Source organism: Eutrema salsugineum, unplaced genomic scaffold (assembly GCF_000478725.1).
Source record: "Eutrema salsugineum unplaced genomic scaffold, Eutsalg1_0 scaffold_2, whole genome shotgun sequence".
NCBI lineage: Eukaryota > Viridiplantae > Streptophyta > Magnoliopsida > Brassicales > Brassicaceae > Eutrema > Eutrema salsugineum.
The window spans coordinates 11,440,462-11,455,670 of NW_006256829.1; the positions used below are offsets into that span (position 1 = coordinate 11,440,462).

Below are 15,209 nucleotides of genomic sequence, written 5' to 3' on the forward strand. Positions count from 1 at the left end.
AATATATATTTAAACCATTTTTAATTTATAATTTTACTAATACTTTTAATATATTTGTTTTTGAAATATCTATCATATTGCATATATGTTATTTTTTCACTAATTAAGTAGTATTTTGCACTACTTATTTTGTATTAAACATATTTATCTCTCAAATAGTTTTTTTGTACGTATAGTGGTTGAATTTCTCCTGCATACAGTTGAATTTCTCCGCAGTTGAATTTCTCTTACACGTACCGCAGTTGAATTTCTCTTACACGTACCGCAGTTAAATTCTCCCACACGTACCGCAGTTAAACCGTCCCGCACTTTAAAACCGCTTTTCCCGCACAACCAAATACACTGTTACCATTGGACCCTACATATAGTACTATTCCGTGTTTAGAGAGGTATTTAAACTAGAAATACAATCCATGCATGTTTCTAATAAAACTCGACTAATTAGAATTGTTTTTGTGAGATATATGTTTATGTCGTAGAAGAACAAAACGACCCATATTCGGAATGCAAAGATGAACTAATATGTCTCGTGTTTTCAACGGGTCAAGATTTCTTCTTGTGTCCGAATCGCTGAGTTCCAGAATAATACAAAACAATTGACAAACCAAAAGCCAAAAAGAGATCTAACATTATGCAGGAAAAGATTTGGAAAAGTAAATACTTTTTGTCTTATTTCCTTTCATCAGCAAAAATAAATATTTGTTATCTAATACATATTTAATATTTTACATCACCGTTTATAAAAAAAAAGTCCTAGTATCCTTCCTTAAACATAACTAAATTCTAATTTCGTACGTCTGCACGGAAATTTTTTATTGTTTATTTATAATATAATTTTTTAAGAGAATTTTGTTTTTGTTATTTTTTTTAATTCAATAATTTTGTTATCATGTTTTAACTTTGAATAGTATAGATTTATATATTAGTAGAATAAGAATATGAATTAATTAAGTATATATTGATCTATAATATTAATTATGAACTTTGTTATTATGTAAATTTAGATTTACACGTAAACAATTTATACATCTATGAATTAGCTAACCCGTCCGTTTAGTTATTTAAAATCATTTTTAATATCTTACATGTTTTGACAAACTTATCCGTATAAGATTGTTATTATAAATGTATAATTTTAATTTGCTCTATCATATTATTGTAAAATATAAATATTTACTAACATTAAATATTTGATGTTTTAGACGGATTGATTATGATAAACAATACAATAAGATATTTGTTTATCATTTGTGCTATTATAAAAATATTATTTAAATTCAAAACTTTAAATTAAATCTAACTTGTATTTAAAGAATTTTAAAGTAATTAAGATTAAAATCTAATTTTGTAATAAAAATTATTTTTTATTTATTTTAATTTGAAATTAATTTGAATCTAAATTTTCGTAATTAAATTTATTAATAAAAAATTTGAATAATTTAAATTTAAATTAAATATAACTTATATTTAAAGAAATCTAACAATAACTAAATTAATAACCAATTTTTGAAATTAATTATAATATAAAAAAAATACTATAAAAAAAGTTTAGATGTGTTTGGAAACAAACACTAAAAGTGCTTCTGTTTTAATAGAATAGATGTTCTACCGATTTTGATTTTTTGAAAACTACTGAAGGTAGTTTTGATTGTTAATTATTTTCTACTATTATAAGAAATAGATATAACAATAAGCATGTCCAATATTAAACTGCAACATACAAAACCAGGTGATTCCATCTACAATATTGATTTTATCAAAAATTCATTCGTATTAATTATTGGAATTAACCAATTATTGAAATAAACCCATTGCATGATACATACATCCTACTTAGTGGCAGACATAAACCCGCAAAAGTGTAAAGACAATTTCACGGAGAAAAGACAAAGCCACAAAGGTGTATATACAAAGCCACAAAGAGGTATATATACAAGCTCCAAATAATACATACAAACCCCTCCAACATAGTAAGTAATACACAAGGAATAAACCCAAAATAGAATGGAAACCCCTCCAACATAGTGAAGTAAAGATCATATCGATGGACGGGAAACATTAAAGCAAAATCCCACGATAGTATTATAAATTGCCGTAGGAAAACACTCGTAGGAGAGCATCCTGATGGATTTCAATCCACAATATATTGGAACTTTCTATTACCATAAAAATGATTTAATTCATATATAGAGAATATGTGCCATTCCACTTTTTGGTATTTGAATTTAAAATACAAATTCATTATTCTTACAAACTTAATACTCTGAATTCGACTTCACTACTATAATTCGTTTTCTTTGGTTTTTTTTTTTTCATTTGTTATCAACCATTGAAATACTGATCCTACCACATCTCCCCAAGAATCGTGATAGATTGTAAACCCATTAAAAACTGAGAGGGATTTTGGATGGCCTGTTACCATATCATGATAGTATTGGGTCAATTCAGGTCCCATACTCTAAGCCCAGCCCATAAAAGTTGGTGCAATTAGCCATTAGGAAATTATGAAAGCCGAAAATCTAAACAGTACATAAATTTGTTGTGTATGATAAGATACCGCTGCAGTTAATTAACCAATTCGAAATATTTTACAAGGAAATCTTCTCCAAGGACCCACGAAAATAAAGATATAAACCAGAGTAGGGCGGCCATCCACTTGGTTTGAAAGAGACTGAAGTGGAATCCAACCATATGATAGTGCACATAAAGATCCAAAAATAATGTAAAAAGCTCCTTTTCCAAATTATGATAATCAAATACTATTTACTAAATAATTTCTCCAACACTTTATAACCATTCTAAAAAGTAATTATTATTGCATGTGCATGAATATACGAAAAAGAACATACTGTTTTCCCCACATGACACATTACACATTGTCATTCCCTTACATTATTCTGCCCTTCCATAGAGGCATAGACGATAATCGTAAGTTATTTGTTTTTGTTACACAAAACTGAGTAAAGAAAAAAAACTTGTGATCTCCCCACACCCAAAGTGAAGCTCGGACTATAATTTCGATGATCGTGTCATCGTGTGAATACATGGAAACGCTATTAAAGAGTTATTGATTTAGTTGTCACTAAATTCTAAAAGAAAGTGGCCACCGTCAGGACTCAGGACACTGTCACAGTGTCACTCCAGCCGAGAGCTTAAGCTCGTGTGTCCCATATGCGATTTTAGAAAGAAAAATGATATGAAAAACAAATACAAAAGTATTGGTTGGAGAAGGATACTAAAATTTAATAGAGTGGGACCAAAGAAAGCATCATTATTAAACGAGAAGAAAAAGACAGGATTGTTAGAGAAATGTCAAAAAAGCACAGTAACAAGTAACCAAAAAGCCCAATCAATTCTCTGCTTTCATTAAAGCGTAGTTCTTAGGTAAGGTGTGTATAATGTGTGAGTGAGATTGTGAGAGAGAAGAGAAAGATAAGTGAGAGAGAGAGAGAGAGATAGAGGGAGAGAGAGAGATAGAGAGAGAGAGAGATAGACATAGAGAAACAGAGAGAGATGAAGTTCTTGTTCCAGTGTCCATGTTGCTCTTGCTTCTGCTTCATGAAACCAAAGCAGGGCAAACCAAAAGCTGTAGACTCAAAACCAAAGGAAGAGAAGAAGAAAGAGGTGAAGAAAGAGGAAAAGAAAGTAGAAGAGAAGAAAGAAGAAAAGAAAGAAGAGAAGAAAGAAACCAAAGCCGAGAAGGCCGAGTGAAAGCTCTACTTTAAGAAAATTTAATTAGCTATCCCAATTTTATTTTAATTTCTAAGATTAAAATATGATGATTATGAAAGCTTAAATAACTTGTAATTTATTATGGTTTAATAGCCTTTTTCTCCAATATGTTTTAATCTCTTATCAATTATATCAATGTTGCCTGTGTTGAATTTACTCTGCTGAAATAAGGCTATAAAATTATCATTTCTACGTAAATGTCTTTTATTTTTTGTTTATCCTACCTTTTTCATATTTTAAAATCCCACTTATCAATTACATATTTGATGTGATTTATATTGTGCTTGTTATTCCCATTTTTGGTTTGAAATTTGATTCTTCTCAGGTAATTAGCAATAACTTTTAGATTTTGAAAAAAAGAAGTATAAAATCCAAATCAAAACTGAATCTAGTAGCTCTTTTTTGGTATAGGCAATAATTCATTTTGTATCTTGCTGATAGAAGTTACTGATGAGTAGTAGACAAGAATATCCATTGAAAAATAGTAATCTTTTTAGACGTCATGACTAAAGTTTTAGATTTCAAAGAAATTTTAAAAGTCTTACCTAATCTAAACACGGTAATTCAGAGTAAAAAATAACAATTATTGTTTTGGAAGTCGATACATGTATTTGTTTTCTTAGTCCGAATACAGAAGTTTCCATTTTGTATTAGTATATAATCCTTATCACCCAAAATGATGGTCTTTCTAGTGTACAAATTGCTTAAATACCAAAAAAGGAAGAATCTAAGAGATAAATACTGTTGTTTTTAATCACTATAATGTGATTCTTCAACTGTATCCCTTTGGCCTCAATGATGTTCATCCCCAAATTTGTCAAGCTCGAACTCATGGTGCCTCCTTCACCAGTTTTGGTTTCATGAATGTTATATAACATATTCTTACAGTTGGTCTCATAGCTCTCTCTCTTAGTCACTCCATATATTGGATCGTGTTTGTATAAAATTAGGTTTTAAGCCCTTTAACAAAAAATAAAAAAAAAATATTAGGTTCAACGTAGTGTGTGTGCCAGACTTTACCAAAATTGCAACTCAAACGAAAGAAATTTATTTTTGTTTATTTACGTTTACTTTTCGTTTAAGAATGTTGTTTAGGGTGAATTGGTGGAGATTTGGAGTAGCCATATATCGGTTACCTTAACCAATTGGTAATGTATTACGTATATGGCACTAACACCAAGTTTGACCCAAAAAAATGGCACTGACACCAATGGAATCACTATATTAAATGAGTGATCATTTGATGAAGATACGAAAATAAACAGAATAAGATGATAGTATGTCATTTTTCGTCTGTGTTCTGGTTAAACATATAACCGACTTTATGTATATGAATTACATGATCATCTAGTTAACTAATTTTTTTTTTTTAATAAATATTTCTCCCAATCGTTCTTTGTACACAAAAGAATAGAGAAACAAAATTTGGTAGGTTTCAGAGCATTTTCGAGTCCCCAATTGCCTCATGTCATATCTTCATCATTTCAGAGCATTTTTGAGTTGGGCCTTTCCAGTCCAACTCAGCTTGGGCTTCCAATGAACCCTGCCTGAAAAAGCATCTTTAGTCCTTATTAATGTAGACACATAAAAATGACTCATGTTTCCAAGATAATTAGTAGTAAATGTTGTGGGAATAGAGTCAGTAAATTCAACCACTGACTCATATGAAACCTAGTCACTAATTAGTAAATACGGAAGAAAACAACTCATTTTCTCAAAATTTTGTTGCCACTAAATTAAATTCTTCGATCAAAATTCAAAAGTAATAGTTAAGTTGGAAGAAAAATGCACAATTCAATCAGTCTTTTTATGGTAAGTGAGTTAAATACGTGAGTCAATTCTCACACGTCAAAACATAAATGCCTTTGATTTTCTTCCAACAACGTTCAAAATCCTTATTACCTTTCCAAAAAAAACATTCCCATAATTAACAAAAAGAAAGAAATTAAGTACTCTCACAGCCAATCTTCGTTTTGGATTTCTATAACATTCAGAGAATTTCGTCGCTTCTCCTTGATTCCATAGTTTCTATATATTCATTACATAGCTTTACTCATTTCCCCACTAAACCACAAACACACAAAACCCTAATCCTCAGATCTACGATCTCGTAACCATGGTGGCGATCACGAAAAGTCTCTGTTTTTCTTTCATCATCCTCGCTTCCTTTGCAACCCTCTTCTCCGTCGCTGATGCATGGTATTTTAACGTCGGAGGTAACGGCGTTTGGGCCGTAAATCCACGGTTGAGTTACAATACTTGGGCAGAAAAAAACCGTTTCCAAGTCAATGACACTCTCTGTAAGCTTCTTTCTTTTTGTTGTGGGGTTTTAAATTTTGAGTTTTTATCGATGGGTTTGAGACAAAAATGAAAAAGCTTGAATCTTTATGCAGATTTCAAGTTTGAGAAGGAATCGGACTCGGTGCAAGAAGTAATGGATGTTGATTACAACGGCTGCAACGTTGGGAATCCTCTCCAGAACTTTGTCAATGGAGATGCTTTGGTTACTCTTAATCGAACTGGGCCGTTTTATTTCATCAGTGGTAATCAAGATCACTGTTTGAAAGGTCAGAAGCTGGTCGTCGTTGTCCTCTCCGTCAGAAATCACCAGACGGTACCCATTTCTCCGGCGAAAGCTCCAATGTCTCATTCCCCTGTTTCTCCAGCGAAAGCTCCTAAATCTCATTCCCCTGTTTCTCCAGCGAAAGCTCCGAAATCTCATTCCCCTGTTTCTCCGATTTCTCCGGCGAAAGCTCCGACAACGGACCAACCTCCGAAGTCTACTTCCCCGGTTTCTCCAATTTCTCCGGCGAAAGCTCCGTCGACGGCTAAACCTCCAAAATCTCATTCCCCTGCTTCTCCAGCGAAAGCTCCGTCTACGGCCAAACCTCCAAAGTCTCATTCTCCTGTTTCTCCAATTTCTCCGGCGATAGCTCCGTTAACGGCTCAATCTCCGAAGTCCCCTTCCCCTGTTTCTCCGGTGAATCCCCCGTCAAAATCGCAGCCACCGAAATCCTCTGTTTCTCACGCACCTGCTGTGTCTCCGTCCCATGCACCAAAATCTCCATCGCCGTCAACTTCTTCCCCCGTAAACTCTCCAACGTCTTCGCCATCGCCTGACGAGTCACCGGATTTTCCGACGCCTGAGCAGAGTTCACCATCTCCTTCTGAATCAACTCCGTCTTCTGCTAACGTCACGGCGCCGGCGCCAAGTCCCAAAAATGCAGCAGTTGTGGCCGTTGCTTCGGTTATGACTTCAGTATTAAGTGTCGTCTTCACCTTTTTAATGTTCGGTTAATCCTAAACCAATTGGTTTTTCGTGTTTGATTTACATTCTCTTTATTCTGTTGTTGATGAGTATTATTCGAGTTGCTACTCTATCTGTTTATTTTTTATTGTTCTAAGTGTTTTAAATTTGCATTAATGGACTATATTTATTTATGTTTTTTTGGATGTAATTATATTTATTTATGATTTCTTAAGCTTTTTTGGTTTAAAAAAAATGTTTTACGGTCCAAAATTAGAAAATCCAATTCTTATTTGGGGCCTGAAGAGAAAGACAGGTGTCTGCTGCAGATTGGGTTAAAAAATATGGACTGATTCTTTTCTCTACATTGATGTTTCTTCTCTCTCCATTGGTATTTAATACTCCTTCTGGTTTTAATTAATTGTCGTTTTAGAAGGATACACACAAATAAAGAAAATATTTAATTTGTTAGTTTTCCAAAACAAAAACACCATTACCTATATACTTAATCACAATTCAACCAATAATATAATATTTTACAGAATACAGATAGTTATAAAACATCAAAAATCATCAAATTTTGAATTAAAAATTGAAAACGTCAATTAATTTGAAAAAAAACAAAAATTTAAAACGACGACAACTAATGAAAACCAGAGAGAGTTTTTTTTTCTTAAAAATCTCTATCAAAATTTTACCAATGCACCATTATAAATAATGAGTTTTTAATGTTGATTTTTATTCTATAATTAATAATAAAAAATACATAAGAACTCTTAATGGGATTTTAGGGATAATGATGGTCTAAAGCATTTATATCATTCGACTGTTACATGACTTGAAGTTATCGCAGCTATAAACCCGAATCCATTATTTTGGATTTTTTTTATATTAATTATTTTACTTGTTCAAATATTTTTCATCAGATGCTTATTAAAACTGCACCTAGCAAGGAGCTACCTAACCTGCTTAATTGGCTATTTAATATGTTTTTTAAAATCTATTTGAATATATAAGTGCAAAACTTTACTCGTTGTACATAAGTTATAGAAGGGCTACGAAAAATAGGTTTTTATAACACTGAGATATAGATTTTTAGCGTATATATACTAAACGATATTTTGAAACATTGGTATATATGGCTGGTCATTTGTAGAAAGTTAATCTTTTTATACAGCTCATAATTTTAAATGAAAAAAAAAAAAACAATAAGTACTCATTCAAATATCTCAAGTTTTAATTGGTCGAGTCAAGATGACAGTTTTTCGATAATAGTATATATGTTACTATGATAGTATGATACATTCAATCTAAAACCCATGTGTCGTTTGGAAAACGTCTGTAATTAACTAATTATCTTCTAAGTATGGTGACTTATTACCAATCTTTATTACTTTACCAAAAAAACATTCTCATAATTAAAAAAAAGAAAGAAATAATTCAGTACTCTCTCACAAGTCACAACCAATCTTCGTTTACCATTTATATAATATTCAGCGTATTTCGTCGCTTCTCCTTAATTCTATAGTTTCTATATATTCGTTACATAGCTTTACTCATTTCCCCACAAAACCACAAACACTCAAAACCCCTAATTATCAAATCTACGATCTCGAAACCATGGTGTCGATCACGCAAAGTCTCTGTTTTTCTTTCATCATCCTCTCTTCCTTTGCAACCCTCTTCTCCGTCACTGATGCACGGAGGTTTTACGTCGGAGATAACGGCGTTTGGGCCGTACATCCGCATGAGAGTTACAATACTTGGGCTGAAAGAAACCGTTTCCAAGTCAACGACACTCTCTGTAAGTTTCTTTCTTTTTGTTGTTTGGTTTTATATTTTGAGTTTTTAACGATGGGGTTTGGGACAAAAATGAAAAAGCTTGAATCTTTATGAAAAAGCTTGAATCTTTATGCAGATTTCAAGTTTACGAAAGGATCAGACTCGGTGCAACGAGTGATGGATGTTGATTACCACGCCTGCAACGTTGGGAATCCTCTCCAGAACTTTGTCAATGGAGAAGCTGAGATTGCTCTTAATCGATCTGGTCCGTTTTTTTTCATCAGTGGTAATCAAGATCACTGTTTGAAAGGTCTGAAGCTGATCGTCGTTGTCCTAGCCATTAGATATCCACCGGCGGCACCTATCTCTCCGGCGAAACCTCCAAAATCTCATTCCCCTGTTTCTCCGATTCCTCCGGCGAAAGCTCCGTCAACGGCTCAAACTCCAAAATCTCATTCCCCTGTTTCTCCGATTGCTCCGGCGAAAGCTCCAAAGTCTACTTCGCCTGTTTCTCCGGCGAATTCCCCTTCAAAATCTCAGCCACCGAAATCCTCTGTTTCTCCGTCCCATGCACCAAAATCTCCATCGCCGTCAACTTCTTCCCCAGCAAGCTCTCCAACGTCTTCTCCGTCGCCTGACGAGTCACCGGATTCTCAGGCGCCTGAGCAGAGTTCGCCTTTGTCGCCATCTCCTTCTGAATCAACCCCGTCTTCCGGTAACGTCACGTCGCCGCCGCCAGGTCCCAGAAATGCAGCAGGTGGTGTGGCCGTTACTTCGGTTATGAGTTCAGTATTAAGTGTGGTCTTTACCTTTTTAATGTTCGGTTAAGCCTAAACCAATTGGTTTTTTCGTGTTTGATTTACATTTTCTTTATCATGTTGCTGATGTGTTTTCTTCGAATCGCTACTCTTATCTGTTTATTTTTATTTTTTTGGTTCCGAGTGTCTTTATTTTGCATTAATGGACTAAATTTTTGTTTTTGTTTTTAATTTCACTGTGTTGTTCTAATAAGCATTATATCATTCGACTCTTTGATGATATAAACCCGAATCCTTTATTTTGGGAATAATTTTTTATATTGATGATTTTACTTGTTCAAAATTCTTTCATTAGATATTATTAATATGTCGGCTAAGTTTCGTTTCTAACTAAATCCGTCGTTGTTAGTGTAGGTGCAATGTCAAACTGTACCTTGCAACTAAATCCGCTTAATTGGCTGCTTAATATGTTTTCTTAATAATATCCGTTTGAAAATAAAAGTGCAAAACTTTACTCTTTTAGAAGGGCTACCAAAAATAGGTTCTTATAACACATTGAGATATAGAGATGAATATCAACAGTTCATATTAATTGATCATGTGTGCGTGTAATACCTATTATTATTAGTCGAGATATAGAGTTGAATTGATATTAGACAAGGGGTAAAGTGTTTTCGCACACATGATCGTTTTGAAGTCTAATATCAACTCATCTCTATGTTCTCAACTAAAAATAATAATTAAGTCGCACAAATGATCAGTTTTAGGCTTTTAGCGCATATATACATTAAATTATACAAATTTAGTTAATTACATATAAATTATAGTATTAAATATGTTGAATAAACGATAATTTAAATATTGATATTTATAGGAAGTTCAATTTGGTTATGCATCTCATAATTTTAAATGAAAAAACATTAAGTACTCATTCAAATATCTCAAATTTTAAATGGATTTCAGTCACTATTGCCTTAGTTGCGGGGTCAAGATGACAGTTTTTCGATAATAGTATATACTACGTATGTTACTATGATACATTCAATCTAAAACTCATGTGTCGTTTGGGAAACGTCCGTAATTAACTAATTATCTTCTAAGTATGGTGACTTGAGATATTTTGGGGATATCTCGAGAACTTTCTCAAAATATTTTTTATCCTTCTGTTGCGTTGCCTATACCTATTTTAATATCGTTATAAAACATTGAATAATTCCATACAGATTTCAAAATAGATGGCTCAATACCAAAATGTCCAAAACTTAAATTGTAACTTATCAAGTCAATTAATACTTATCGTTATAAGTTAGAACAATGATCAAAGCTTGTTGCCAAAAAAAAAATGGTCGAAGCTAACGAGAATTACAAAGTAACTGGCTCACAATGTAAATTCATGGGTTTATATGGATACAATAATGAAGAATAACTTTCAAGAAAATACAGATTTAAAGAACATAACATGTGGATGAACTTCGAACACTTTACACTTGAAGGATAATATAAGAGAAAATTTGTGCCCATACCAAAATTTAGTTCAACAATTGTAATTTTCGTAGTTGCTAACTATTATTCCAATTTAAAGCTTAATATTTACAAAATAATTTTCATTTCAACTGCAAATGTTTAAAAGTCAACGTCCTAATAAACGGTATATACGTATTTCCATTCATAGCATAAAATACAAAAATGAAAACCAGTAAAGTATACTAATTGTAGTGAAGGATTTGGAAGTCAATAATACATGTTTACACGCCTTATAAATCATATAATGCACATATTAAATTATACCTACCAAAGCTCCACGAAAGTGAAGGACAACATCCAACTTCCTTAAATAATAATTTTATATATGTCTTTAAAGTACATATATTTCTCAGAAAAAAATATACTATAAATTTATAAACTCATTTGAGAGAAAGCCCTCTCTTTTGCGATTCTTGAGTTATGATATTGGTTGCGAGTAGCGACAAAAAAAGAGAGTTATGATATTGATTAATAGAAGATAATCCTAACTTGTTTCCACACAAAGATAAGTCGATAATGATATTGTGGGCTCTGGTTCAATCTCACGAAAAGGGGCCGAAGACCCAAGATGGGTTCATTACAAAAGTCCAAGAAAGGCTGAGAAGAAGATAAGAGTCTCTGGCTTGACCAGAGGGTTCATATTCTTTTGAACAAAGATCAAGGAGGAGCCTATTCATCATCTCTCTTATATGACGGTATCATGTTGCAGAACGTACGAGCACAAGAAGGGAAGCACGCGAGAGGTTCACGTGGTCTTGCAGTGCTCCCAAAAAATAACGGAAGTTAAGCCGTAATTAAAGGAAGAATCCCGACAACTCTCTAGAAGTGCTGCACAAGTTGTCGGGTAGAGTTCCAAGACTCATCTCACTAATAAAAGAGATGAGGACCTCTGTTGCAAGGTTAACGAGTGAGAACAGAGTTTGTACGTTAGTGAGAGAGAGAGAAGTTGTAAGAACCCTAAAGGCTCAAGCGAGCAAGTAACTTAGTGGATTTCCGAGATATTCTCGGCGAGACGTAGGGCTACCGGTTTGGGGCCTGAACTCGTAAAATCTGGTGTGTTCTTTACATTTCTTGCTCAAACACAAACAAACAAGAGACGTAGAGAGTTGAGAGAGAGAACTTCTTATCTAAAGGTTTATTCAAACGATTTTTTAAGAAGCTCGAGAAAGTAGTCAACTTTAGAAGGTCTGATTCTCACAAATTGGTATCAGAGCCTCGGTTTTCGACCTTGGAGCAAGTAACGCTTCAGGAGATGTCGTCAAGCAAGACTGAGGTGGAAAAGTTTGATGGAGAAGGTGACTAAGTTCTCTGGAAGGAGAAACTACTAGCTCACCTGGATATACTTGGTCTAATGGAAGGTCTCGGGGAAGCAGAAGAAACAACAGGGACCGGTGAGAAAGCTACGGAAACGGAGGGTGAAGTAACGCCGGCTCCAACAACATCTGAACCTGAAGACAAGTCTCTCAAAGAGAAGAGAGGAAAGGCCAGATCCACCATCATACTAAGCGTAGGAAACAATGTTCTCAGGAAGATTATAAAAGAAAAGACAGCTGCAGGCATGTTGAAGGTTCTAGATCAATTGTTTATGGCAAAGTCTCTTCCAAACCGAATATATCTGAAGCAGAGACTATATGGGTACAAGATGAGTGAGAGTATGACGATGGAAGAAAATGTCAACGACTTCTTCAAATTGATCTCAGATTTGGAGAATGTCAAAGTGACAGTTCCTGATGAAGACCAAGCCATAGTCTTACTTATGTCACTGCCTAAACAGTTTGATCAACTCAAGGAGACACTAAAATACGGTAAGACTACTCTTCATCTGGAAGAAATCACTGGAGCCATCAGGTCAAAGATTCTGGAGTTAGGAGCAAACGGAAAGCTGTTGAAGAACAACTCAAACGGTTTGTTTGTTCAGAACAGAGGCAGATCAGAGAAGAGGGAAAAGGGGACTGAGAAAAACAAGCACAAAAGCAGATCGAAGTCCAAAGGAAGTGGAAAAACATGTTGGATTTGTGGAAAGGAGGGACATTTTAAGAAGCAATGCTACATATGGAAGGAAAGAAACAGATCAAGGGATTCTTCATCAGAAAGAGGAGAAGCCTCGACTGTAATCTCTCAAACCACAGATGCAGCTGCGTTGGTAGCCTCAGACGCCCTTCTTGGTTTTGCTGAAGTGTCTCTTGACACATGGATACTTGACACAGGCTGTTCCTTCCACATTACCTGCAGAAAGGAGTGGATTCTAGACTACAGGGAAACCAGACATGGGAAAGTCAGAATGGGGAATGATACCTACTCGGATGTTAAAGGTATTGGAAACATCAGGATTCTCAATGATGATGGAACTACCGTTCTGCTTACTCAAGTCAGATATGTACCGCAAATGTCAAAGAATTTGTTGTCCATGGGAACACTTGAAGACAAAGGATGCTGGTTCAAGTCAAGAGATGGTGTTTTGACGGTTATCAAAGATGACATAACTGTTTTAACAGGGAAGAAGCAGGACACATTATACTTCTTACAAGGAACCACATTGTCAGGAGAAGCCAATGTCACATAGAAGGTGAATGATGAAACTCGCTTATGGCACAGCAGGCTCGGGCACATCGGTTCAAAGGGGTTGGAGATGCTAGTCAGAAAGGGGTACTTAGACAAGAATAGAGTAAAGGAGATGCAGTTTTTTGAAGATTGTGTATATGGGAAGACTCACAAAGTCAGTTTTGGGTCTGCAAAGCATGTCACAAAGGACAAACTGGATTATGTGCACTCAGATCTTTGGGGCTCTCCATCAGTCCCATTGTCGTTAGGCAAGTGTCAATATTTCATCACCTTCATTGACGACTTTACCAGGAAGACGTGGATATACTTCATAAAGACTAAAGACGAAGCGTTCAGTAAGTTTATGGAGTGGAAGACGTTAACAGAAAATCAACAAGGCAAGAAGCTAAAGACCTTAAGAACCGATAATGGTCTTGAGTTCTGTAACCAAGATTTTGATACTTTCTGCAAACAGGAAGGAGTTGTGAGACACAGGACATGTGTCTACACACCTCAACAAAATGGGGTTGCAGAAAGAATGAATAGGACCATTATGAACAAGGTCAGATGCATGCTTAGTGAATCAGGTATGGGGAAACAGTTTTGGGTCAGATGCATGCTTAGAAGACTACCAGTTGGCCAGAGACAGATCACGTAGAAAGATCAAAGTTCCACATAGATTCTTGGAAGAAGTAAACTTGGTGGGAAACCAAGGAGGAGTTTTGTGGGCTCTGGTTCAATCTCACGAAAAGGGGCCGAAGGCCCAAGATGGGTTCATTACAAAAGTCCAAGAAAGGCTGAGAAGGAGATAAGAGTCTCTGGCTTGACCAGAGGGTTCATATTCTTTTGAACAAAGATCAAGGAGGAGCCTATTCATCATCTCTCTCATATGACGGCATCATGTTGCAGAACGTACGAGCACAAGAAGGGAAGCACGCGAGAGGTTCACGTGGTCTTGCAGTGCTCCCAAAAGATAACGGAAGTTAAGCCGTAATTGAAGGAAGAATCCCGACAACTCTCTAGAAGTGCTGCGCCAGTTGTCGGGTAGAGTTCCAAGACTCATCTCACTAATAAAAGAGATGAGGACCTCTGTTTCAAGGTTAACGAGTGAGAACAGAGTTTGTACGTTAGTGAGAGAGAGAAGTTGTAAGAACCCTAAAGGCTCAAGCTTGTAACTTAGTGGATTTCCGAGATATTCTCGGCGAGACGTAAGACTTCCGGTTTGGGGCCTGAACTCATAAAATCTGGTGTGTTCTTTACATTTTTTGCTCAAACACAAACAAACGAGAGACGTAGAGAGTTGAGAAAGAGAACTTCTTATCTAAAGGTTTATTCAAACGATTTTTTAAGAAGCTCGAGAAAGTAGTTAACTTTAGAAAGTCTGATTCTCACAGATATTCATACGCGTAACGAAACAAATACTTCGAGTAGACACGAGTTTGATACTATTATACTTCGAATAATCAGTCGATAATGATATTCATACGCGTAACGAAACAAATCCACTTGTCAAAAACTGGTTTATGTTCGAGTCAAAGTGATGTACATATAATTAAATTATTAAACACACGTAACTAGTGAAATGTGAAGGAGACACAAGGACTTGAATGAAAGTGATTGATTGG

The 15,209-nt window shown here is 34.8% G+C and overlaps 3 protein-coding genes across 3 annotated transcripts; all 3 read left to right on the top strand.

Moving 5' to 3' along the window:
• Positions 1-3,374: 3,374 nt before the first annotated feature.
• On the top strand, positions 3,375-3,886 carry LOC112086754 (UPF0329 protein ECU05_1680/ECU11_0050). Its single transcript, XM_024156400.1, has one exon. The coding sequence runs from the start codon at positions 3,514-3,516 to the stop codon at positions 3,709-3,711; it is 198 nt and encodes a 65-aa protein (XP_024012168.1). The 5' UTR covers positions 3,375-3,513; the 3' UTR covers positions 3,712-3,886.
• Positions 3,887-5,818: 1,932 nt separating this feature from the next.
• LOC18016982 (early nodulin-like protein 2) lies at positions 5,819-7,064 on the top strand. The gene is made up of 2 exons (XM_006401587.2): positions 5,819-6,032; positions 6,126-7,064. Exons 1-2 carry the CDS (start codon positions 5,849-5,851, stop codon positions 7,028-7,030), a joined length of 1,089 nt encoding a protein of 362 aa, XP_006401650.1. The 5' UTR covers positions 5,819-5,848; the 3' UTR covers positions 7,031-7,064.
• A 1,197-nt stretch (positions 7,065-8,261) lies between these two features.
• LOC18016983 (early nodulin-like protein 2) lies at positions 8,262-9,788 on the top strand. Its single transcript, XM_006401588.2, has 2 exons — positions 8,262-8,783; positions 8,898-9,788. Exons 1-2 carry the CDS (start codon positions 8,600-8,602, stop codon positions 9,587-9,589), a joined length of 876 nt encoding a protein of 291 aa, XP_006401651.1. The 5' UTR covers positions 8,262-8,599; the 3' UTR covers positions 9,590-9,788.
• The last annotated feature ends 5,421 nt before the right edge of the window (positions 9,789-15,209 follow it).

Coding starts and splice junctions, on each gene's coding strand:
- LOC112086754 (XM_024156400.1), top strand. CDS start 3,514: ATGAAGTTCTTGTTCCAGTGTCCATGTTGCTCTTGCTTCTGCTTCATG.
- LOC18016983 (XM_006401588.2), top strand. CDS start 8,600: ATGGTGTCGATCACGCAAAGTCTCTGTTTTTCTTTCATCATCCTCTCT. Junction 8,784..8,897: donor CCAAGTCAACGACACTCTCT/GTAAGTTTCTTT, acceptor ATCTTTATGCAG/ATTTCAAGTTTACGAAAGGA.
- LOC18016982 (XM_006401587.2), top strand. CDS start 5,849: ATGGTGGCGATCACGAAAAGTCTCTGTTTTTCTTTCATCATCCTCGCT. Junction 6,033..6,125: donor CCAAGTCAATGACACTCTCT/GTAAGCTTCTTT, acceptor ATCTTTATGCAG/ATTTCAAGTTTGAGAAGGAA.